This window comes from Scyliorhinus canicula, chromosome 12, assembly GCF_902713615.1.
Source record: "Scyliorhinus canicula chromosome 12, sScyCan1.1, whole genome shotgun sequence".
NCBI lineage: Eukaryota > Metazoa > Chordata > Chondrichthyes > Carcharhiniformes > Scyliorhinidae > Scyliorhinus > Scyliorhinus canicula.
Genome location: NC_052157.1, coordinates 48,980,829 through 49,005,402, shown reverse-complemented (window position 1 = coordinate 49,005,402; position 24,574 = coordinate 48,980,829). Strand labels below are relative to the sequence as shown.

The window sequence follows — 24,574 nt, the reverse complement described above, 5'->3', positions numbered from 1 at the left end:
TTTTTCTTTAATGGTACAGCGGCCAATGTTTTGTCACCCCCATTTCCCCGCCAAATTGCTATCGGGACTCTAGTCCCCACCACAGTCCCCTGCCCCACTGAGTGGATACTGCACCATAAATTGGCGCGTCGGTCAGTCTCAGACGAATTTTTCGAAGGTTGGAAGAAACCTCAGGTTCCAGCACCCAACCGGGGCCACTCAGCCGGATGGGGAATTCTGAGCGCCTAGACACTGGGGGGGTATGGGGGGTTCCTTGGCGGTCAACGATAGGAAGTATTTTATTTGCGGCCTTACCATCCTGGGAAACGAGACCTTAGCGGCCCTTGGGGCACTAACCAGGGAATTATCTCAACTCAGGTTGTTTGCCATGCAGAACCGTTATGCTCTTGACTATCTTGCCTGCTACTTTGTGGGCACGATCATCCTTAAATGCGTGATGGGTAAAATGCAGGATGCCGTGGAACAAATAGCCGCCGCCAGAGTCTTGACTGTTAGGATCCACGAGCATGCAGCGGCCGATGAGGTGCTGCAGTAGGATTTAGAAATGCAGCAACAAGTTTTCCTAGATGAGGGGCCGTGACTGCGGCTTGGACCGATAGTTTATCATGAAATGATAAAAGGAGGGAATGAGGAAATGAATAAATGAATGTGATAAAATTAGGCACTAGGACCCTGAGGGCACTGTGGTAACAGACAGAACAAAGGAAAGCAGAAGTTTCATGGCTCGCGGGGGATGGTAACCTCGTGGTCAGAAGGAATCAAAGATGCTGGGGTTACAATGCAAAGTGACCAATTAGGATATAGGGCCAGGTCAGGAGGTGTATAGAATGACCAATGGGAAGCTTATATGTGAATCTTACTGTGATTTTGAATATATCAGCAGAAGCTTCTTTGTATTCTGTCTCTCTTTATTCTGGGCTCTCAGAAGACAGTGTGTGTGTCCTGAGGTCCTATGGATTAAGTCAGCCTTGCAAGTTGGTTATTATTAAATGATATGATACCTGCAAATCCATCTCAGATTTTATTGAATCTAGACTGACAGCAAATTAACCAGGAATCCACATACTGAGACCCCTCTGTTTCCCAAACAGCAACCAGAAACCTATTGGTCTTTCCCTTTCCTTCCTTTCTCTGAGTTCCTTCCCAGACATGATTTACAAAATACATGGCTGTTTGATTGTACCTGTGCAAAAAAAAAACATTTGTTTTCATAGTTTGTGCTATTTCATGACACCTGTCAACCCCATTCCCCCCTCATTCATCTGAATTTCACTGAGTATAGGCCCAATCCCATTTTGCTGCCAATTTAAGTTAATGAATATAAACCCTCAATGGCTTTTGAATTGATGCTACCAGGGAATAACATGAAGCCTGCAGCTGGTGAATATATATATATAACACCGTCAATTATCGAGATAAAATCACTTGGGGGTTTTAGTGGATTTATCATGAGGTGGACAGAACATTCCCTCGGGATATGAAATGGTTTAGGCAGCCTCCAAGACAACCATAAGTAAAGTTGATGCTTTAGTGTACTAAGAAATCCAGGCGAGAAGCTTCAATCTCAGTTCAGACACCATCAAATGTTGGAAAGAGAAAGAAAATGAGAATTGATGGCTTGAGATGAGGTTTAGATTTTTAAAATCTGTAAATTGGAAGGGGAATGAAAGAATGAGAGAGGTAATGAGGAACAAGGTTGATATTCTAATAAAAAAATACTTCAATTAGGAGATGATAACAATGTGGTGAGGATGGAAGAGTGTAGCAAGAGAGTGCAAGGAGAAGAAGACTTTTCTCAGGAGCACCAATCATATTAATATGGTGCTTTTTTTTAAATGAATGATAGAAAAGGATTATTTGGCTCTTTGGGCTGGAGATGTTTGGTCCATTATACATAGATCGTTGATATTATATGGAATCTAACAAGTTGGGGGGGCGGGGGAGAGACAGAAACCATTACACAAGTTTGTGAAAGATTTACCTGGTTGATAGATTGTACTTACCATGAGGCACACGTGCAGAAGTAGGCCATTCGGCCCATCAAGTCTGCTCCGCCTTTCGATGGGATGATGGCTGATCTGATATAATCCTCAACTCCACTTTCCCGCCTTATCGCCATAACCCTTGATTGCCTCATTGATTAAAAATCTGTCTATATCAGCCTTAAACATAGATAACGACTCAGCCTCCACAGCTCTCTGCGGTAAAGAATTTCACGGATCACTTATCCTCGGTGAGATGAAATTCCTTCTTGGTGTGTGGAAAGGCTGTAGGTCCTTTCTTTCCCACATACTCAATCCTATTCCTTTGCGTAATGCCTCCCGGTGTAACATCCTGCAAACCCTGACCCTTTGCTGTGTCATATCAGAGACCTTGCCAAAATAAACAAATGTGAGCATTTACTCCAAGTTTTCCATCGGTTTTAGGGAGCAGACAATGAAGGAATGAGACCAAGTAATCCACTGAAATTGATCGCAGACGCAAAATCCAGGCTGGGAGCTGCTTATGATGGGAGCCATGGTGAGTCAAACCAACACTTCCAAAAACAAGGTTTTTACCAGATAGAACTGGACAACTGTTTCAAATCAAAGTATGAGATAGAGAAATGATGGTTGTGTGGAGGCATTTGTAAATTGCCCCTTGTCATGAATTCTTAGGACTCAGTGGCTACATGGACAACCCATCTCTGATCACCTATAATTGAGTTCCACATCCATCTGAATAGGGAACCAGATGGTGAAATGGGTAAGACATTGGACTTTAACCTTGGAGTTTAGATCCAGCTAACCAAATGGGATTAAAGTTTCCTGTGTCTGCTGATGGTGAAATGAGATTGAATAGTTTCCGTCAGTTCGATACAGTCTGAGCCAATAGCACAAGTAATGTCAGACAGAGCTATGGGTGTTTGGTAGGAAAGGAAATTTAACATTAAAATCAAGGGGATAACACCGAGAGAGTGGAGGGGGAAGAGCCCTTTTGTTGGAGTGTGAGGGTGGAGGGGGGCAAGGTGATAGGAAGATTAACTCTGCATCAAGTTGTGTTGTGCCTGACCTGGAATTGCTTTTTGCTGATCCTGGTTGCCTGAAAGAGGTACGATTACATTCCCCAATCTGAGTACCTCAGTAAAGCTTAGTGATTTGGGTGGGGATAAAGTAGTGATACCGATACATCTGTATCCCATTAAAGGACATCACCTTCAGGAGAAATGAGGGAAAGGTGAGAGGAAAAATCCGAACATGCAGCTAATCAGAGAATTAGGATTGAAGGAGTGGAATTGTGAACGTTTCAGAACGACTCAAACCCTCAAGGTGAAGAAAAATTGTTTCAAACTGGCTTACCAGGACACTAATGTGGACACCACAACAGTTCAACACTGTGCTGCATCTCCACTGTACATCTTTACATTTTAATAATGCATGTTCTCAATTTGAAAAAAAAAGAAAAACAATAGGTCTGAGGATTGGGAGTTGTTCAGAATTCAGCAAAGAGAGACCAAGGTATTGATTAGGAAGGGGAAAATAAAAGTACGAAAGTAAGCTTGCAGGGAACATGAAAACTGACTCAATGTTTCTCTCGGTACGTGAAGAGAAAAAGATTGGTGAAGATAAATGTTACAGTCAGAAACAGAGGAATGTATTATAGGGGACAAAGAAATGACTGAGCAACTCAATAAATACTTTGGTTCTGTCTTCACAAATGAGGACACAAATAAGATACCAGATATGTTTGGGAACACAGGGTTTAGTGGGAAGGAGGAACTAAAGATGATCAATATCAGGAGAGAAATGGTGTTGGGGAAATTGATAGGATTGAAGGCTGATAAATCCCCAGGGCCTGATAATTGACACCACAGGGTACTGAAGGAGGTGGCTCTAGAAATAGTGGATGCATTGGTGGTCATCTTCTCGGATTATATAGAACAGTTCCTGCAGATTGGAGGGTGGCTAATGTAACTCCACTATTTTAAAAGGGAGGTAGAGAGAAAGCAGGAAATTCTAGACGAGTAAGCCTGACGTCAGTATTCGGGAAAATTCTAGAATCCATTATCAAAGATTTTGTAGCAGAGCACTTGGAAAACAGCGGCAGGATCGGATAGAGTCAGCATGGATTTATGAAGGGGAAATCATGCTTCAAAAATCTACTGGAATTCTTCGAGGATGTAACTTGTAGAATTGATGAAGTGGATGTGGTGTATTTGGCTTTCAGAAGTGGTGAGCTTGTGGAATTCATTACCACAAGAACTAGTTGAATCCAAAACATTGTATAGTTTCAAGAAGCAGTTTGGTTTAGCACTTAGGGCCAAGGGTATCAAAAGATATGGGGGAAAGCAGAGTTAGGCTATTAAGTTGGATGATCAGCCATGATCATAATGAATGGCGGAGCAGGCTTGAAGGGACAAATGGCCTCTTCCTGCTCCTATTTTTTCTATGTTTCTATGTTAATATAGTTATCATATTAAGTCTATGTTTTCTATTTTGTCAGGCTCAGATGTGGTGTTTGACGTGCAACGCTCCACAATGAATCATGTGCTGAATCCTGTGAATCCCATTGTTTACGACGTGGTCAATGTGAATCTTGGACAGGCATACGACAACAAGACTGGAAAGTTTACATGCCCCAAGTGTGGCTTGTATTTTTTCAGTTTCGCCTCTCTACCAGGCAGAGGGCTGCAGACAGATGTGATCCTGATAAAGAATGAAAAGGAAGAAAGTGTGATCCATAGCGTGCTGCCAGCGAACAGTTCCCAGCTATCGGCCAAGAATGTGATCCTGGATCTCCACAAGGGAGACCAAGTGTGGGTCAAGCTGGCTTCAGGGAATATCTGGAGCCGGGCTGGATCACTCTACTTCCAGGGATTTCAGCTGACTGGCAAAGCTAAATAATGAGTTGGAAAGATCAGGGTAGAATTTTCTCTTCTGTGGTAACGAACCAGAACCTTTTCTCGCAGAACACTCAATATTTCCTGACCAATGAAAAGAGCAACTGTGCCCAATTTATACTCAGAACTTGTGTCACACCACTAAAGAGAAAACTCTATCCTGTTTGCCTCTGGAAATCACAGCTGGTTTCAAGATAATTTAAAAACTGCTTAATATCTGCGCTTTGTTAGTATGTGCTCCAGCAACTCATCGAGTTGATAGATAATTCTTGCGCAAGTGACATGGAAAGAAGGAGGGGGAAATTAAGGCACAGGGACTGAGAGAGAGGGTGAGATAGTGTCAAAGACTAAGAGAGGGAGACGGGTGAGGGTGGGGGGGGGGGGGGGGGGTGGTGAAACCACAAGACAGAGAGATGTGGCAGAAGTTTAGCATGATGGTAGTGGCCAGGCTCACTGGCTGGAAAGTCAGGAGCGAGCGAACCCTGGGGAGGCAGTGGGGGGGCTGGGGACATGTAGAGGTCTTCCCCAAGGACGGCTCGTACCACCGTGGGCCCTCAGTGGGGCACAGTGTGCTCTATGAGGGGAGATACCTTCCCCTCCTCCGCACACAGGCCAGGTAACCACGTCACATTGCACACACCTCCCCCCAAATAACACGTGTAAAGTCCCAGCAGTGGCTGAAAGGAAGAGAATCTTAACATATGAGCTAAGCCAGTTAAAGTGAGTTCAGAAAAAACATGAGTCTTGACACAGTTCCTGAATGCAAAAAATATGTCAATCAAGTTCTTAAGAGAGAACATGACACTTTGGAAGTACAAAATATGAAGTGTAAACTCAGAAAATCTAACCTCTGTGAACAAGATAGACACAAGAACAAGCTACTGGTATTTAAACGTACAGAATTACACGCAGTTCCACCATTTAAAGGGCCAGGCCTGAACTATGGTGTTTGTCTGATGATTCTCGTGCCTGTCAGTCTAGGTTCTGGGGGATGGGGTGGGGGTGCACATAACAAACAGAGAACAACTTATAGTTAGCGCAAGCACCTACATGCATGAGATTGTTCAATAAAGCTTTCAGCTTACTGCTCCTTTCTGTCTCCAAGCATTTCATTATTTCAGTGTTGGAATAGACCGTCATTGATTAAAATTATACAGACAGCGATCAGAATAAAGTTGAATTCTTTAAATAAAGAAAAGCAAATAAATGGCCTCAAGTGGGTCAGTAGGTAAATGGTGTCGTGTTGACCCACAACAAGCAGGAAAGGCCCAGGTTCTATCGCTAACTTGTGCTGAATTAGCTCAGTTCAGCTTGAATGCTGTACAGGGGGGCTATAACTGAACTCAATGTCATTGGATTAATGAGGGAGTAAAGAAATTAGTCAGGGTTGCAGATACTGCTAACAATCCAGTCACTCTGCTGCACGACGCACAATCCAAAACCTACACCAATTATCACCATAAATCTGTCTATCGCACCAATTCATCTCCAGTGCTTTGGTACACAGGGAATCAAGAACAAATGCAAACTTTTTCCAAATTCATTTACAGGATGTGGGAATTGCTGGTTAGATCAGCATTCGTTGCCCATCCCTAGATTCAGTTTAGAAGGTGGTGGTGAGTTCCCTTCTTCAATCACTGCAGTTCCTGAGGTGTAGATACACCCACTGTGCTGTTCGTGAGGCAGTTCCACGATTTTGCCCCAGCAACAGTGAATGGACGCCGATATACTTTCAAGTCAAGGTGGTGAGGGGAACCGACAGGTGGTGGGGTTCCCAGGTATCTGCTGCTCTTGTCCATCTAGATGGCGGTGGTCATGGGTTTGGAAGGTGCTGTCTAAGGAAGCTTGGTGAGTTGCTGCAGCGCATCTTATAGATGGTACACTAGGAGTATTACGGGATTTGTGTGGGCGCATGGGACTCCGAGGGTGAGAAGAGTGTTCCTGGAACAGGGCAGGGATAGGGGGGGGGCTGGCGCTGCCCAACCTCTGTGGGTACTATTGGGTTGCCAACGCAGCGATGGTGAGTAAGTGGGTAATGGACGAGGAAGGGGCAGCATGGAAGAGGATGGAGGTGGCTTCATGTGTGGGCACGAGCCTGGAGGCGCTGGTAACGGCGCCGTTGCCGCTCCCTTCAACGAGGTATACCACGAGCCCGGTGGTGGCGGCTACCCTCAAAATTTTGGGGCAATGGAGACGGCATAGGGGAGAAGTGGGGGGCTCGATGGAGGCCCCGATACGGGGGAACCATCGGTTTGTCCCAGGGAGCATTGATGGCGGATTTCTGGGCTGGCACAGGGTAGGGGTGAGGAGGTTGAGGGACCTGTTTGTGGAGGGGAGGTTCGCGAGCTTGGGGGAGTTAGAGGGGAAGTTTGGGCTCCCCCGGGGAACATGTTTAGGTACATGCAGGTCAGGGCGTTTGCCAGGCGGCAGGTGGAGGGGTTCCCCTTGCTGCCCCCATGTGGGGTGCGGGACAGGGTGTTCTCGGGGGTGTGGGTTGGAGGAGGGAGGGTTTCGGACATATACCGGGTGATGCAGGAGGTAGACGAGGCCTCGGTGGAGGAACTGAAGGGTAAATGGGAAGAGGAGCTGGGTGAGGAGATTGAGGAGGGGACGTGGGCGGATGCCCTGGAGAGAGTGAATTCCTCCTCTTCCTGTGCAAGGCTTAGCCTCATACAGTTCAAGGTGCTGCATAGGGCCCACATGACTGGGACAAGGATGAGTAGGTTTTTCGGGGGCGAAGACAGGTGTGCTAGGTGCTCGGGGGGCCCAGCGAACCACGCCCATATGTTTTGGGCGTGCCCAGCGCTGGGGGAGTTTTGGAAGGGGGTAGCAAGGACGTTGTTGAGGGTGGTGGGATCCAGGGTCAAGCCAGGCTGGGGACTCGCAATTTTTTGGGGTTGCAGTGGAGCCGGGAGTGCGGGAGGCGAAAGAGGCCGGTGTTCTGGCCTTTGCGTCCCTAGTAGCCCGGCAGAGCATCTTGCTCCAATGGAAGGATGCGAGGCCCCCAAGCGTGGAGGCCTGGATCAATGATATGGCGGGGTTCATTAAATTGGAGAAGGTAAAATTTGCCCTGAGGGGATCAGTACAAGGGTTCTTTAGGCGGTGGCAGCCTTTCCTGGACTTCCTGGCGGAACGGTAGGGAAATAGGCCGGCAGCAGCAGCAAACCGGGGGGGGGGGGGGTTTGGTTCGGGGGGAGGGAGAACTGTGTACATGTGTTTGTGGGATGTGGCGGGTGTTATCTCTTTCCCTTTTGTTGTTTGGGTGTTCTTTTGTTTTTTCTTTTGTTTGTAGTTGCTTTTGAAGTAGGGTGGGTGTTGTTCTTGGGTTTTTACCGCGGTTGTTTTGTTAATATTGTCGTGATGTTTATATTTTGTAAAAATTTCAATAAAAATTATTTTTAAAATAGATGGTACACTGTTCGTCGGTGGTGAAGGGTTTGAATGTTTGTGGAAGGGGGAACAATTAAGCAGGCTGCTTTGTTCTGGATGGTGTCGAGCTTTTTGAGTTTTGTTGGAGCTGCACCCGTCCAGGCAAGTGGAGTACTCCGATACAAATTTCAAGTCAACAGAGGAGGAATGGGAGCGTCAGATATGGAAGAGGGAGTATAATAATATTAGGAAAGAGAGGGTGCATATTTTGGTATCAGTGCAACCATTGGTCCAACATGGGTGTATCATTTGTCGTTTCAAAATAGTAGCAATGGGGAGACAAGGAAGTCGAAAATTAGAGAAATGACTATGCGAGCTGATAATCGTGTGCATTACACTTTTGGCAGCAGACAGGAAACAAATAGGGGCTAATAGGGGTAGAGGGCAAGAAATTGATCTTGGTGAGATATAGCGATAACCATTGTGTTACAATGTGCTCTGAAAGAAAAATATTAAAAGAACCCCCTGAGGAGGGAGAGAGACACATTTGGTCAGAGGATGTTTGTGACCACCCCACAGATGGATTCCCACAACAGAATGGGCTACTGGAAGGACCACATCTGTACATTGGCACATTGACTGGCAGGACCAGGAAGCTACTATGTCGAGATCACAGTGAAAAGGTTATGTTGGTGCACTTTGCTACAATGGTTCAGAAATGGGTACGCATCAACGTTACTTAGGTTGAATAAAATATAACCATTACTCATATAACTTTGAATCGTTTCACAATTTGGAAAAATGAGATAAAGAGTTAATTGGCACCTTCATCCCAAATTCCAACAGCAGAAATGTGGATTAAATTCCAGAAAAGGCTCACAGGACACATTTTTTCGATTTGTCGCAGGAGTGAAAAAGCTACAATATCTTACCAACAAAATATTCCAAGTTATGGAGGGAGTTCCAGGATTTTGCCCCAGCGACAGTGAAGGGTCGCCGATATATTTCCAAGTCAGGGTGTCGAGGGGAACCTCCAGATGGTGGGGTTCCCAGGTAATTGCTGCCCTTGCCCTTATAGATGGTCGTGGTGTTGCCAGGGGAGCCCGGCCAACCACACCCACATGTTCTGGGTTTGCCCCACGCTTGCTGGGTTCTGGACAGCCTTCTCCGAGGCAATGTCCGAGGTTATGGGGGTGAGGGTGAAGCCATACCAATAGTGGCAATCTTCGGGATATCGGAGCAGCCAGAGCTACACATGAAGAAGGGGGCCAACGCCCTTGTTTTCGATTCCCTAATCGCACGCCGGAGAATCCTGCTCGGCTGGCGATCGGCAGTACCACCCAGCTGCAGACTGGCTCACTGACCTTTTGGAATTTCTCCACCTGGAGAAGATTAATTACGCCACCCGGGGGTCAGAGGAAGGCTTCCTGGATACTTGGGGGCAGTTTGTCGGTCTTTTCCAAAATCTGTTCAAGGCCAGAAACGAGGAGTAACCTAATAAGAATTTTTAAAACACCACCAAGACAGATGAGGTCAACTAAAAGACTGTGCAACCTGGCGCGCCGGGGGGGGGGGGGGGGGAGAGAGATTCCAGCGATCCCCCTCAAACAGCATGGATCCCTGATCGATTTTAAATGAGAATAAAGAGTAGAATAATTTTTTCCCGAAGCACTGGATGTGCTATAGATTCCCAGAAAAAGCAGCAAGGCTCTGTCGAAAAAGGAACTGTACAGACATTTGATTGGGACTTTATATTTTATAGATATAGGCCAAGTTAATCATTCAGATAGTTAAATGGTCCAAAATATTATCTCCCAGGATGTGGGCATTGTTGACAAAGCCAGAATTTGCTGCCCATCTCTAAGTGAGTGGCTCGCTCGGTCATTTCAGAGTCAACCACATTGCTTTGGGGCTGCAGCCACATGTGGGCCAGACCAGGTAAGGGCGGCAGATTTCCTCCCCTCAAGGACATTAATGAATCAGATGGGTTTTTAATCACAGCTTCATGGTCACGATTACTGGGACTAGCTTTATATTCCAGATTTATTAATTTAACTTAAATTCCACCACCAGCCGTGGTGGGATTTGAACCAATGTCCCCAGAGTATTAGACTGGGCCTCAGGATTGCCAGTCCAGTGACATCACCAATATGCCACTGTCTCCACAGAAGGCCTTCATCTGAATAATTCCCCACCTGGACCTGAAATAAATATCATTCCCCCTCAGGGGCACTAAATACACTTGGACCAAACTAAACTGCTGGCAGAGGTATTCCATTTCAATAACTTATAAATTATTGTATCTATGGCTCATTGTTTCTATTTGTTTATTGAATTCAAATTTCACCATCTGCCGTGATGGGATTTGAACCGGCTCCTCAGATTATTTTGCCGGATCGCTGGATTACTATTGCAGTGATTGTACCACTACACCACCACACTGCCATAAAGTCCCATTGCCCTCTGCATCTCAGCCCGCTGTCTGGAAAGCAAAATATTGGCCTCTGCCTAATTAACATCACCCACCCCTCCACGTTTCCCATTTTTACCAGCCATATGAAATACTGCTTATAGAATCGTGCAGAACAGAAGGAGGCCATTCAGACTTTCATAGCTGTGCACGCTGGGCCCAGTCTGAATGTGAAGTATGGATGCGCCCCGGGACCGAACAGCTATCCAGTAGAATTTTACAAGAAGTTTTCTGGGATGATGGGCCAGCTGCTGGTGAGGGCATTTAATGAGGCAAGGCAGCAGGGTGTTCTTCCCCCAACAATGTTACAGACTTTGATGTCATTGATCCTGAAGCGGGAGAAGGACCCAGAGCAATGTGGGTCATACAGACCAATCTCCCTACTGAATGTCGATGCCAATTTGCTGGCCATAATTCTGGCCTTGAGGACGGAGGATTGTGTTCCGGTGGTGATAGGGAAAGACCAGGCGGGGTTTGTTAAAGACAGGCAGCTAACGGCCAATATTAGAAGGCTCCTGAATGTAATCGTGATGCCCTCTTGGGGGGGGTCGCTATGGATTGGAACAAGCAGCTCTAAAGCACTTTTCAAAGGTGCTTGTCTTGCCATGGATCTCCTGCAAGGCTCCCAGCGACTCTCTGATCCGCAGACCCAAGTTTCGGAGATCCTGAGTACCGTTAACTAAGCGCTAAATACTGGACAAAGATTTTAAATAATTATTGTCTCAAGTTTACACAAACCAGTGCAAGTATTGAAACAAAAAAAAAATCAGTATACCCCACTTGGCACTGAATTCACACTCGCCCAAATCCCAGACTTTTGATTCTATGCGTACTGGACTTTTTATATGGCCACTCTGTGGATGAATGAGTTAGAGTGGTAGATGGAGCCATGAGCCTAAATTTAAGCACAGGGAGGATGGAGTGGGGTGAACAGTATTAGGGCCGAGGTATTTGTTTGGAGGAACAACGGAGAGAGATGTGGAAGTGGAAGTGGAAGTTTCTTGAAAACAGAAGTGGAAAAAATTAATGCAAAACAAAAATAATAGTGATTATGATACAATGACGTTCAGAACGTGAATGCGGTGAATATCTCTCCTTCCTGAATGATTGAATGGCACTTGGTTGCTACTGGAGACAGCACCTTGAGGTGTTAGCTTTTGTAGGGCAGGCATAACATGTTTTGGCTTTCACGCCTGTGTGTGTCAAGGTTCGTTTAACATTGGTCAGTGGTTTGCTGCTCGGGTAACTGTTCTTTTTTTAAAAATTGAAGCAAGGGGCAAGAACTTGTAGAATGAGTGCACACCCTTTCTGACACCACTGTTAAAACAGTGAGAGCCAGAAAGACAGAGCTATAAAAGCTGGAGATCTAGCAGAGGGTCGACTAACTCCAGTTCAGAAATAAGTTGAAGAGAAGGCATTGTCATCCTGAAGGCACTAGGAATGGATTCCTTTGGATTGGTAGGTGAAAATAGCAATGAACGTGTCAATCGTTTACGCACACGGTTCCTTCTGTCTAATTTAGTTCAGTTTGATTTCTTTTATTTCAGGGAAATTTGTTGTGCTTCATCCTTCTTCACTGTGTCCATTCATCGAGTGCCTTGGAGAATGAACTGCAAGATTTGCAGGTAAGGATAGAAAATTAATTGCATGCCTACGGGATGCTCAAGCTTGCAGGAAATTCCGTTCCCATGCCAGACCACGGGTTTCCCGGGAAATCCCGTTGACCACGGCGGGGTCGGTAGATCCTGCTGGCGGGTCGCCTCCACTGCTGAAAAACACACGGCGGGTTGATCGCTAAATCCCACCCTGCGTCTTTCTGAGATTTTGTCAGTTCTCCCTTTACCTTGCAAACGGTGTTTATTTCTCTATATTTTCTCTCACTTACTGTTTCTCTTTGCCTGTCACATTCTCCTGGGTTTTTTTACACTTGACCCTTAGTCCACAAGGCAATGCAGATACTAACCTATACTTGCTTAGCCTTTCACCACTAGAGCTTAAATAAAAATAGAAAATGTTGATAATCTGAGGAGAGAGAAATCGAGTTAGCCTTTCAAGTCTGTATGACTCTTCTTCAGTGCAAGAGAGGGGGGGGGGGGGGGGGGGAAATGCTTCATTGCTAGATCTTGTTGGGCCACATAAAGTATTATTGGTTTCTGCCCCCATCTGCCATTGATAATCATTATTCCAGATTGGCCCGGTAAGCAAAGATAACACGGCCAGCTCAGTTTCTCTACTGCAAACCTTTGTCTTAAACCGTTCCGTCCTGTCTCCTCCATTCTCACCTCCAACATGTGCAAGGAACTCATCAGCATCTTTGTCAGTAAGATTGAGATCATCAGTCAGCTGCCTCTCGACCACTTTGCTCCCTTCCCCTTTCCCACTGGATCAAAATTCCTCTAATGTTCCATCCTGCTCTAGCCCTGAACTCGCATTTTCTTCCATTTACTCTCCTATCCTCCCCTTAGCCCCATTCCAAGCACAACCTCGCTACGAGTCATTCCCTCAACCCTATTCTCAATTTCCCTTCCAGCTCCTGTGTTGGTGACATTATTAATGACACCCCCTCTTTGGGTTCTATACTCCTCCATTACTCCCCACTCAAAAACAAATGCCTTGATCCCACCGTCTTTATAATTTCTCACCCCCATCTCCAATCTTTCTTTCCTCTCCAAAACTCTTGAACATATTTTGCCTCACAAATGTGTGGGCCCACCTTTTCTTGAATTCTATGTCAGAATTTCTCCTTTAATATTCAAAAAGTCAAATTCTCTACACTTCATGAATTATGCTGTTAAAAAATTCCAGTCCAAGAGCCCCCAATTTATATATTACGATACACCACTGATGTGTGCGAGAGCAATCCAAACTGAAAAACTGGTTTTGCGTGTATTGATTTATGGAAATTAGTGAGAAACGTTTGTGGAAGCAGTGAGAATTCAAAACTCTCTTTAATTAAACAACAATAAAAGTATTATTAAAGTAGAATAAAGATAATGAAAGACGAGAAAGAACAATCTTATTTATACCTCGGCACATTAACAGTAAGCACCTAGTCCCTCAAAGACTGGAAATTTGTTTCCCCCATAATCCTAAACTCTACTGAGACCCCTCCGTTTCCCAAACAGCAACCAGAAACCTATTGGTCAAATCTAGCCAGTGACTACCACACTGTACAGCTTAAGTGACCAGTACTTAGAAATGGCCATGGTTTAGCAAATCTTTTGCACAACTTGGCTTTTGCCTTCAGCACTTCATCTCCAGCTGAGCTGTTTTCTGCCCCTCAATCTCTCTTCCTGTTACGTCTTCAACACCTCTTCTGTGACTAACCTGTTTCCTGGCTCACAGCCTCTGACTACTAAATGTATCAATTGCAAAGAACATCCTGTTCCCTATTCTTTCCCTTTCCTTCCTTTCTCTGAGTTCCTGCCCAGACATGATTTACAAAATACATAGCTGTTTGATTTTACCTGTGCAAAAAAACAATACAATTGTTTTCATAGTTTGTGCTATTTCATGACACCTGTCAAGCCCCATTCACCCCCTCATCCGTCTGAATTTCACTGAGTATAGGTCCAATCCCATTTTGTTTCCCATTTAAGTTAATGGATATAAATCCCCAATGGCTTTTGAATTGATGCTACCAGGGAGTAACATGAAGCCTGCAGCTGGTAACTATATATATAATATAGTCAATTATTGAGATAAAATCACTTGGGGGTTTTAGTGGATTTATCGTGCGGTGGACAGAAAATAATTTACAGAATATTCCCTCGGGATATGAAATGGGTTAGGCAGTCTCCAAGACAACCTTAAGTAAAGTTGATGCTTTAGTGTACTGAGAAATCCAGGTGAGAAGCTTCAATCTCAGTTCAGACACCATCAAATGTTGGAAAGAGAAAGAAAATGAGAATTGATGGCTTGAGATGAGGCTTAGATTTTAAAAATCAGTAAATTGCAAGAGAAATGAAAGAATGAGGGAGATAAAAAAAACTTCAATTAGGAGATGATAACATGTGGTGAGAATCAGAATGGAAGAGTGTAGTAAGAGAGTGCAAGGAGGAGAAGATTTTTCTCAAGAGCACCGATCATATTAATGTGAAGCTTTCATTTAATGAAATATAAAAAATAATTATTTGGCTATTTGGGCTGGAAAAGTTTTGTCCATTATATATAGATGGTTAATGTTGCATGGAAGCTAACAAGTGGGGGGGGGGAAGAAACCATAACACAAGTTTGTGAAAGATTTACCTGGTTGATAGATTGTACTTATCATGAGGCACACGTGCAGAAGTAAGCCATTCGGCCCATCAAGTCTGCTCCGCCTTTCGATGGGATGATGGCTGATCCGATATAATCCTCAACTCCACTTTCCCGCCTTATCCCCATAACCCTTGATTGCCTCATTGATTAAAAATCTGTCTATATCAGCCTTAAACATAGATAACGACTCAGCCTCTACAGCTCTCTGCGGTAAAGAATTTCACGGATCACTTATCCTCGGAGAGATGAAATTCCTTCTTGGTGTGTGGAAAGGCTGTAGGTCCTTTCTTTCCCACATACTCAATCCTATTCCTTTGCGTAATGTCTCCCGATGGAACATCCTGCAAACCCTGACCCTTTGCTGTGTCATATCAGAGACCTTGCCGAAATAAACAAATGTGAGCATTTACTCCAAGTTTTCCATCGGTTTTAGGGAGCAGACAATGAAGGAATGAGACCAAGTAATCCACTGAAATTGATCGCAGACGCAAAATCCAGGCTGGGAGCTGCTTATGATGGGAGCCATGGTGAGTCAAACCAACACTTCCAAAAATAGGATTTTGACTAGATAGAACATTAACTGTTTCAAATAAAAGTATGAGATAGAGAAATTATGGTTGTGTGGAGGCATTAGTAAATTGCCCCTTGTCGTGAATTCTGAGGGCTCAGTGGCTACATGCACAACCCATCTCTGACCACTTCTCATTGAGTATCACATCCACCTTAATAGGGAACCAGATGGTGAAATGGGTAAGACATTGGGCTTTAACCTCGAAGTTTAGATCTAGCCAGCCAAATAGGATTAAAGTCTCCTGTGTCTGCTGGCGGTGGAATAGTTTCCATCAGTTCTATGCAGTCTGAGCCTAAAGCACAAAACAAGTAATGTCAGACAGAGCTATGGGTGTTTGGTAGGAAATAACACTAAAATCAAGGGGATAATACTGAGAGATTGGAGGGGGAAGAGCCCTTTTGTTGGAGGCTGACCGTGGAGGGGGCAGGGTGATAGGAAGATTAACTCTGCATCAAGTTGTGTTGTCCCTGAACTGGAATTGCTTTTTGCTGATTCTGGGTGCCTGAAAAAGGTATGATTTCATTCCCCAATCCGAGTACCTCAGTAAAGCTCAGTGATTTGGGTGGGGATAAAGTAGTGATGCCCATACATCTGTATCCCATTAAAGGACTGAACCTTCAGGAGAATGAGGGAAAGGTGAGAGGAAAAATGCGAACATTACAGCTAATCAGAGAATTAGAATTGAAGAAGAGGAATCGTGAAAGTTTCAGAATGACTCAAACCCTTAAAATGAAGAAACATGGTTTGAAACTGGCTTACTAGGACACTAATGTGGACACCACAACAGCTCAACACTGTGCTGCATATCCATTGTACATCTTTACATTTTAATAATGGACGTTCTCAATTTGGAAGGAAAAAGAAAAACAACAGATCTGAGGATTTGGAGTTGTTTAGAATTGAGCAAAGAAAGGCAAAGGGATTAATTAGGAAGGGGAAAATAGAGTACATCCAAGGGTACTGAAGGAGGTGGCTCTAGAAATAGTGGATGCATTGGTATTCATCTTCCAGGATTGCATATGATGTGGAGATGCTGGTGTTGGACTGGGGTGAGCACAGCAAGAAGTCTTACAACACCAGGTTAAAGTCCAACAGGTTTGTTTTGAATTGCTAGCTTTTGGAGCACTGCTCCTTCCTCAGGTGAATAAAGAGGTAGGTTCCAGAAACATTTATATAGACAAAGTCAAAGATGCAATACGGTACTTTGAATGCGAGTCTTTGCAGGTAATTAAGTCTTTCCAGGTCCAAACGGAGCAACTGGAGAGAAGGATAATCACAGGTTAAAGAGGTGTGAATTGTCTCGAGCCAGGACAATTGGTAGGATTTCACAAATCCAGGCCAGATGGTGGGGGGTGAATGTAATGCAACATGAATACAAGGTTCCGTTTGAGGTTGTACTCATGTGTGCGGAACTTGGCTATATGTTTCTGTTCGGCGATTCTACGTTGTCGCGCATCCTGAAGGCCGCCTTGGAGAACGCTTACACGAAGATCAGAGGCTGAATGCCCTTGACTGCTGAAGTGTTCCCCGATTGAAAGGGAACATTCCTGCCCGGCGATTGGCACGCGATGTCCGTTCATCCGTTTTCGCAGCGTCTGCATGGTCTCGCCAATGTACCACGCTTTGGAACATCCTTTCCTGCAGCATATGAGGTAGACAACATTGGCCGAGTCGCACGAGTATGTACCATGTACCTGGTGGATGGTGTTCTCATGTGTAATGGTGGTACCCATGTCAATGATCTGGCACGTCTTGCAGAGATTGCCATGGCAGAGTCGTGTGATGTCATTTCTCAGGTGTTCGTCAGGGATTTGGTGCTCGGACCCCAGCTATTCACAATATATATTAATGATTTGGATGAGGACAACAAAATGCCATATCTCCAAATTTGCAGATGGCACCAGGTTGGCTGGGAGGGTGAGCTGTGAGGAGGATGCAGATCCTTCAGTGTGATTTGGACAGGTTAAATGAGTGGGCAAATGAATGACAGATGCAGTATGATTTGGATAAATGCAAGGTTATCCACTTTGGTAGCAAAAACAAGAAGGCAGACTATTATCTGAATGGCTACAAATTAAGAGAAGGGGATGTGCAACGAGACCTGGCTGTCCTCGTACACCAGTCACTGAAGGTAAGCATGCAGGGACAGCAGGTAGCAAAGAAGGCAAATGGTATGCTGGCCTTCATTGCGAGAGAATTCGAGTACAGGAGCCGGGCTGTCTTGTTGCAATTATACAGGGCCTTGCTGCGGCCACACCTGGAATATAGTGAGCAGTTTTGGTCTCTTTATCTGAGGAAGGATGTTCTAGCTATAGAGGGACTGCAGCGAAGGTTTAGCAGACTGATTCCTGGGATGGTAGGACTGATGTACGAGGAGAGATTGAATCAGTTAGGATTGTATTCGCTGGAGTTCAGAAGAATGAGGGGGAAACTCATTGAAACCTATAAAATTCTAACAGGACTGGAGGGTTGATGCAGGAAGGATGTTCTCGATGGTGGGTGTGTCCAGAACCAGGGGTCACAGTCTGAGGATACGGGGTAGACCATTTAGGACTGAGATAAGGAGAAATGTCATCACCCAGACAGTGGTGAGCTTGTGGAATTATTTACCACAAGAACTAGTTGATTCCGACTTCCGGTTGCGGCTATGCGGAGCTAAGCCGCACGTTTGGCAGCTCCCGCTTTAATAGGACTTGTGGGCTCTTTTAAAGGCCCCAAAGGGCGCTGGTTCGACGATTCCCGGTGGATAAAGGGGTCTGGAGCAAAACCCCCTGGGATTTATGGTGCGGACCCGGAGTGGGGCGAGGAGAAACACGGCAGCAGCTCCCCTGGAAAAGCAGGGGAAGGTGGACAAAATGGCGGCTGGTGGAGTCCCTGAGGAGTGGAGGCAGTGGGCTGAGGAGCAGCAGGCGGCCCTTCTGCGCTATTTTACGGAGCTGAAAGGGGAGTTGCTGGAATCCCTGACGGTTACGACAAGTAATCTGCTGGAGACCCAGACAACACAGGGTGCAGCAATACTTGAGTTGCAGCAGCAGGCCTCTGAGCGCGAGGATGAGGTCTCGGCCCTCGTGGGGAAGGTGGAGATGCACGAGGCGCTCCACAAAAAGTGGCAAGATCATTTCGAGGAGATGGAGTTTCGAACAAGGAGGAAGAACTTGCGGATCCTGGGCCTGGCGGAGGGGCTGGAGGGGTCGGACCTGTCGGCCTATGTGGCCGTGATGCTGAACTCGCTGGTGGGGGCAGGATCTTTCCATCTGCCCCTGGAGCTGGAGGGGGCCCACAGAGTACTGGCCAGGCGGCCTAAGGCGAATGAAGCCCCGCGGGCGGTGCTGGTGCGGTTCCATCGGTTCAGTGACCGGGAGTGTGTGCTGCGATGGGCCAAGAAGGTGAGGAGCAGCAAGTGGGAGAATTCGGAAGTGCGCATCTACCAGGACTGGAGTGCGGAGGTGGCTAAGCGGAAGGCCGGGTTCAACCAGACGAAGTCGGTGCTCCACGGCAAGCAGGTGAAATTCGGCACGCTGCCGCCTGCGCGCCTGTGGGTCACCTACAAGGACCGGCATTACTATTTTGAGTCCCCGGAGGAGGCGTGGGCCTTTGTGCAGGCTGAAAAGTTGGACTCGAACTAGGGATTGGGGGCTGTGGGGGTTTTTTGTATCACTGTATATGCTGTTTCCGGTTAGTTATTCTGGTTATTTTATTTTATTTTTTCCGCTTTCAGATGATGTTGGTTAGGGTTTTGTGTTTTAAGGGGGGTGTTGGGGTCTGCGGTTGATCTGTTTTGTTTATACGGGGCTGGTGGATGGGTTGGGACTGCTATTTGGGAGCTGCATTGAGGGGGTGGGGTGGGGCAGTGGGAATGCGCGGGCTTTCCTCTGGTTTCCCGTGCTGCGGGACGAGGGGGGGTGGAGCTGGAGGCAAGGGGCATGGATATCAGATCCGTTTTCCCGCGCCGGGGGGGGGGGGGGGGGGGGGGGGGGGGGGGGGGGGGGGGTGGTGGTGGTGACCCTATATCGGGAGGGGTCGGAGTTAGGGCGGGAGCTGCCGGGGTCAGCAGAAGTCAGCTGGCTCTCGGGAGTACTATGGAGGGAGCGTAGCGGCTAGGAGGGGTCCTAGCCTCTGGGTGTTTTTGCATCTGAAGGGGCTGAAGGCAGATGTGGCCATCCTCCAGGAGACTCACCTGAAGGTGGCAGACCAGGTTCGTCTGAGGAAGGGGTGGGTGGGGCAGGTTTTCCATTCAGGGCTCGACGCGAAGAACCGGGGGGGTGGCGATCCTGGTGGGGAAGAGGGTGGCATTTCAGGCGTCTGAGGTGGTGGCTGATAGTGGTGGCAGATATGTGATGGTGAGCGGTAAGCTGCAGGGGGAGAGGGTGGTGTTGGTGAATGTGTGCGCCCCAAATTGGGATGATGCTGGTTTCATGAGGCGTATGCTGGGCCGCATTCCTGACCTGGAGGTGGGGGGCCTGATCATGGCGGGGGACTTCAATACGGTGCTGGATCCCCTACTGGATCGTTCTAGTTCAAGGACAGGCAGGAGGCCGGCGGCGGCCAAGGTGTTGAGGGGGTTTATGGACCAGATGGGAGGGGTGGATCCCTGGAGGTTTGGGAGGCCGAGGGCTCGGGAGTACTCTTTTTTTCTCCCACGTGCACAGGGTTTATTCCCGTATTGATTTCTTTGTCCTGAGTAGGGGGCTGGTCCCGAGGGTGGAGGATGCCGAATATTCGGCTATAGCGATTTCGGACCATGTTCCGCATTGGGTGGATCTGGAGATGGGGGAGGTGCGGGACCAGCGCCCGCTTTGGCGTCTGGACGTGGGGCTGTTGGCTGATGAGGTGTGTAGGAGGGTCCGGGGATGTATCGAGAGGTACCTCGAGGTCAATGATACTGGGGAGGTCCGGGTGGGGATGGTGTGGGAGGCGCTGAAGGCAGTGATTAGGGGGGAGCTGATCTCCATCCGAGCCCATAGGGAGAGGAGGGAGAGGGAGAGACTGGTGGGGGGCTGTTGAGTGTAGATAGGAGGTATGCGGAGGCCCCGGAGGAGGTTTTGCTGGGGGAGCGGCGTAGCCTGCAGGCCAAGTTTGATTTATTGACCACCAGAAAGGCAGAGACACAGTGGAGGAAGGCGCAGGGAGCGGTCTACGAGTATGGAGAGAAGGCGAGCAGGATGCTGGCACATCAGCTTTCGCAAGCGGGATGCGGCTAGGGACATTGGTGGAGTGAAGGATAGGGGAGGGAATGTGGTACGGCGGGGGGGGGGGGGGGGGGGGGGGGGGGGGGGGGGGGGGGGGATGGGGAGCTTTTTGGACAGGCTGCGATTTCGAAGGGTGCAGGAGGAGCAGCTGGAGGGACTGGGGGCGCCGATCGAGTTGGAGGAGCTGGTCGGAGGGATTGGCCGCATGCAGTCGGGGAAGGCGCCGGGACCGGATGGGTTCCCGGTTGAATTTTATAAGAAATACGCGGACCTGTTGGGCCCCCTGTTGGTTCGGACCTTTAACGAGGCATGGGAGGGGGGTGTTTAGCCCCCGACGATGTCACGGGCGCTGATTTCCCTGAATTTGAAGCGGGATAAGGACCCCTTGCAGTGTGTATCATATCGGTCAATTTCACTGCTGAATGTAGACGTCAAGTTGCTGGCGAAGATCTTGGCTACTAGAATAGAGGACTGTGTCCCCGGGGTAATACATGAAGATCAGACGGGTTTTGTGAAGGGGAGGCAGCTGAACACTAATGTGCGAAGGCTGCTAAATGTGATAATGATGCCGGCGGCAGAAGGAGAGGCGGAGATTGTGATGGCATTGGATACGGAGAAGGCCTTTGACAGGGTGGAGTGGGGGTACTTGTGGGAGGTGTTAGAGAGGTTCGGGTTTGGGGAGGGGTTTATTAAGTGGGTGAGGTTGCTGTACAAGGCCCCAATGGCGAGTGTAGTGACAAACAGGAGGAGGTCCGAATACTTCAGGCTCTACCGTGGGACGAGGCAGGGGTGCCCCCTGTCCCCCTTGCTTTTTGCGTTGGCAATTGAGCCTCTGGCCATGGCACTCAGGGTGTCGGGGAGGTGGAGGGGTCTGGTGTGGGGTGGGGAGGAGCACCGAGTGTCGCTGTATGCAGATGACTTGCTGCTGTATGTAGCAGACCCGGTGGAGGGAATGCCGGAGGTGATGGAGATTCTTGCTGAGTTTGGGAGTTTCTCGGGCTAGAAGTTGAACCTGGGCAAGAGCGAGTTGTTTGTTGTACGCCCGGGAGATCAGGAGGAGGGGATTGGTAGGCTCCCGCTAAAAAGGGCAGTGAGGGGTTTTAGGTACCTGGGGGTTCAGGTGGCTAGGAGTTGGGGGACCTTGCATAAGCTTAATTTTACTAGGTTGGTGGAGCAGATGGAGGAGGATTTTAAGAGGTGGGACATGCTGCCGCTGTCGTTGGCGGGTAGAGTACAGTCCGTGAAAATGACGGTGCTCCTGAGGTTTTTGTTTTTGTTTCAGTGCCTCCCCATTTTCATTCCGAGGGCCTTTTTTAGGAGGGTGAACAGCAGCATTTTGGGATTTGTTTGGGCGCACGGGACTCCGAGGGTGAGGAGGGTCTTTTTGGAGCGGGGCAGGGATAGTGGGGGGCTGGCGCTGGCCAAACCTCTCTGGGTACTATTGGGCGGCTAACGTCTCGATGGTACGTAAGTGGGTAATGGATGGGGAGGGGGCAGCATGGAAACGGATGGAGATGGCGTCCTGTGGAGGCACGAGCCTGAAGGCACTGGTAACGGCGCCGTTGCCGCTTCCTCCAACGAGGTACACTGTGAGCCCGGTGGTGGCGGCTACCCTCAAGATTTGGAGGCACTGGAGGCGACACGGGGGGAAGTGGGGGGCTCGGTGGAGGCCCCGTTGCGGGGGAACCACCGGTTTGTCCCAGGGAACATTGATGGCGGGTTCCTGGGGTGGCACAGGCGGGCATACGGAAGTTGGGAGACCTGTTCATTGATGGGAGATTTGCGAGCCTGGGTGAGCTGGAGGAGAAGTTTGAGCTCCCCCCGGGGAATATGTTCAGGTACCTTCAGGTTAAGGCGTTTGCTAGGCGGCAGGTGGAGGGGTTCCCTTTGCTGCCCCCGCGGGGGGTAAGAGATAGGGTGCTTTCGGGGGTGTGGGTCGGGGATGGGAAGGTGTCTGACATCTACCAGGTGATGCAGGAAGTGGAGGAGGCGTCGGTAGAGGAGCTGAAGGCTAAGTGGGAAGTGGAGCTGGGGGAGCAGATTGAGGAGGGGACATGGGCGGACGCCATGGAGAGGGTGAACTCCTCCTCTTCATGTGCGAGGCTTAGCCTCATCCAGTTCAAGGTACTGCACAGGGCTCATATGTCCGGGACGAGGATGAGCAGGTTTTTTGGGGGTGAGGACAGGTGCATCAGGTGTTCGGGGAGCCCAGCGAACCATGCCCATATGTTTTGGGCATGCCCGGCACTGAAGGAATTCTGGAAGGGGGTAGCAAGGACGGTGTCGAGGGTGGTAGGATTCAGGGTCAAACCAGACTGGGGACTCACGATATTTGGAGTTGGGGTGGAGCCGGGAGTGCAGGAGGCGAAATAGGCCGGTGTTTTGGCCTTTGCGTCCCTAGTAGCCTGGCGGAGGATCTTGTTGCAATGGAAATATGCGAGACCCCAAGCATGGAGACCTGGATCAATGACAATGACAATCTGGAGAGGGTCAAATTCGCCCTGAGGGGGTTGGTACAGCGGTTCTTTAGGCGGTGGCAGCCTTTCCTCGACTTTCTGGCTCAACGATAAGGAACTAGGTCAGCAGCAGCAGCAACCCGGGGGGGGTTATATGTGTTGTTGCGGGTGCGGGGAAGTGTTTATTATTGTTATTATCATTATTGTTCTGTTGCTATATATTTTTCAAAAAATTTCAATAAAAATAATTTTTTTTTTTAAAAAGAACTAGTTGATTCCAAAATATTGTAAATGTCAAGAAGCAGTTCAGTATAGCACTTAGGGCCAAGGGTATCAAAAGTTATGGGGGAATGCAGGATTAGGCGATTGAGTGGGATGATCAGCCATGATCAAAGTGAATGGCGTAGCAAGCTTGAAGGGACAAATGGCCTCCTCCTCCTATTTTTTTCTATGTTTCTATGTTTGTATAGTTATTGTATTAAGTCTATGTTTTCTATTTTGTCAGGCTCAGATGTGGTGTTTGACGTGCAACGCTCCACAATGAATCATGTGCTGAATCCTGTGAATCCCATTGTTTACGACGTGGTCAATGTGAATCTTGGACAGGCATACGACAACAAGACTGGAAAGTTTACATGCCCCAAGTGTGGCTTGTATTTTTTCAGTTTCTCCTCTCTACCAGGCAGAGGGCTGCAGACAGATGTGATCCTGGTAAAGGATGAAAAGGAAGAAAGTGTGATCCATAGCGTGCTGCCAGCGAACAGTTCCCAGCTATCGGCCAAGAGTGTGATCCTGGATCTCCACAAGGGAGACAAAGTGTGGGTCAAGCTGGCTTCAGGGAATCTCTGGAGCCGGGCTGGATCACTCTACTTCCAGGGATTTCAGCTGAATGGCAAAGCTAATTAATGAGTTGGAAAGATCAGGGTAGAATTTTCTCTTCTGTGGTAACGAACCAGAATCCTTTCTCGCAGAACACTCAGGGCGCGATTCTCTGCAAATACGGAGAGTCGTGAAGGCTGCCGTGAAACCGGCCGTGTTTGACGGCAGCCTCCGCGCCCCCGACCGGGAACCGATTCTGCTCCCCGGTCAGGGCTAGCATCGCGTGGCCGTGAACTCCGGCATCGCGGGCTTAACGAATTTCGCTAAGCCCGCGAGCCAAAGTTAGCGACGGCTGACGCGTATGATGACGTCAGCCGCGCATGCGCGGATTGGACGACTCCAACCCGCGCATGCGCGGATGACATCACGCATATGCGTGAAACCCGCGCATGCGCGGGCCGTTATGCCCCTCAGAAGCCCTGCGGATGGATCTATCGGGGCGGCGGAGGGAGAAAGAGTGCACGGGGTAAGTACCCGCATGCCAAGGGTGCCCACCGATCG

General features: G+C 48.1%; 3 protein-coding genes across 4 annotated transcripts in view; 2 read left to right on the top strand and 1 right to left on the bottom strand.

The window, feature by feature from the left end:
• mthfs (5,10-methenyltetrahydrofolate synthetase (5-formyltetrahydrofolate cyclo-ligase)) overlaps positions 1-24,574 on the bottom strand; it is a 99,157-nt gene that overhangs the window by 38,105 nt on the left and 36,478 nt on the right. The window lies entirely within an intron of this gene.
• LOC119974474 (complement C1q tumor necrosis factor-related protein 1-like) lies at positions 1,890-5,230 on the top strand. The gene is made up of 2 exons (XM_038813390.1): positions 1,890-2,520; positions 4,483-5,230. Exons 1-2 carry the CDS (start codon positions 2,445-2,447, stop codon positions 4,881-4,883), a joined length of 477 nt encoding a protein of 158 aa, XP_038669318.1. The 5' UTR covers positions 1,890-2,444; the 3' UTR covers positions 4,884-5,230.
• Positions 11,884-24,240, top strand: LOC119974473 (complement C1q tumor necrosis factor-related protein 6-like). 2 transcript variants are annotated; one of them, XM_038813388.1, is made up of 4 exons: positions 11,884-12,176; positions 12,266-12,343; positions 15,412-15,505; positions 23,700-24,240. In XM_038813388.1, exons 1-4 carry the CDS (start codon positions 12,159-12,161, stop codon positions 24,098-24,100), a joined length of 591 nt encoding a protein of 196 aa, XP_038669316.1. In that variant the 5' UTR covers positions 11,884-12,158; the 3' UTR covers positions 24,101-24,240. The 2 variants fall into 2 exon arrangements, with proteins under 2 accessions (XP_038669316.1, XP_038669317.1); XM_038813389.1 differs by lacking the exons at positions 11,884-12,176; positions 12,266-12,343 and adding an exon at positions 14,339-14,386.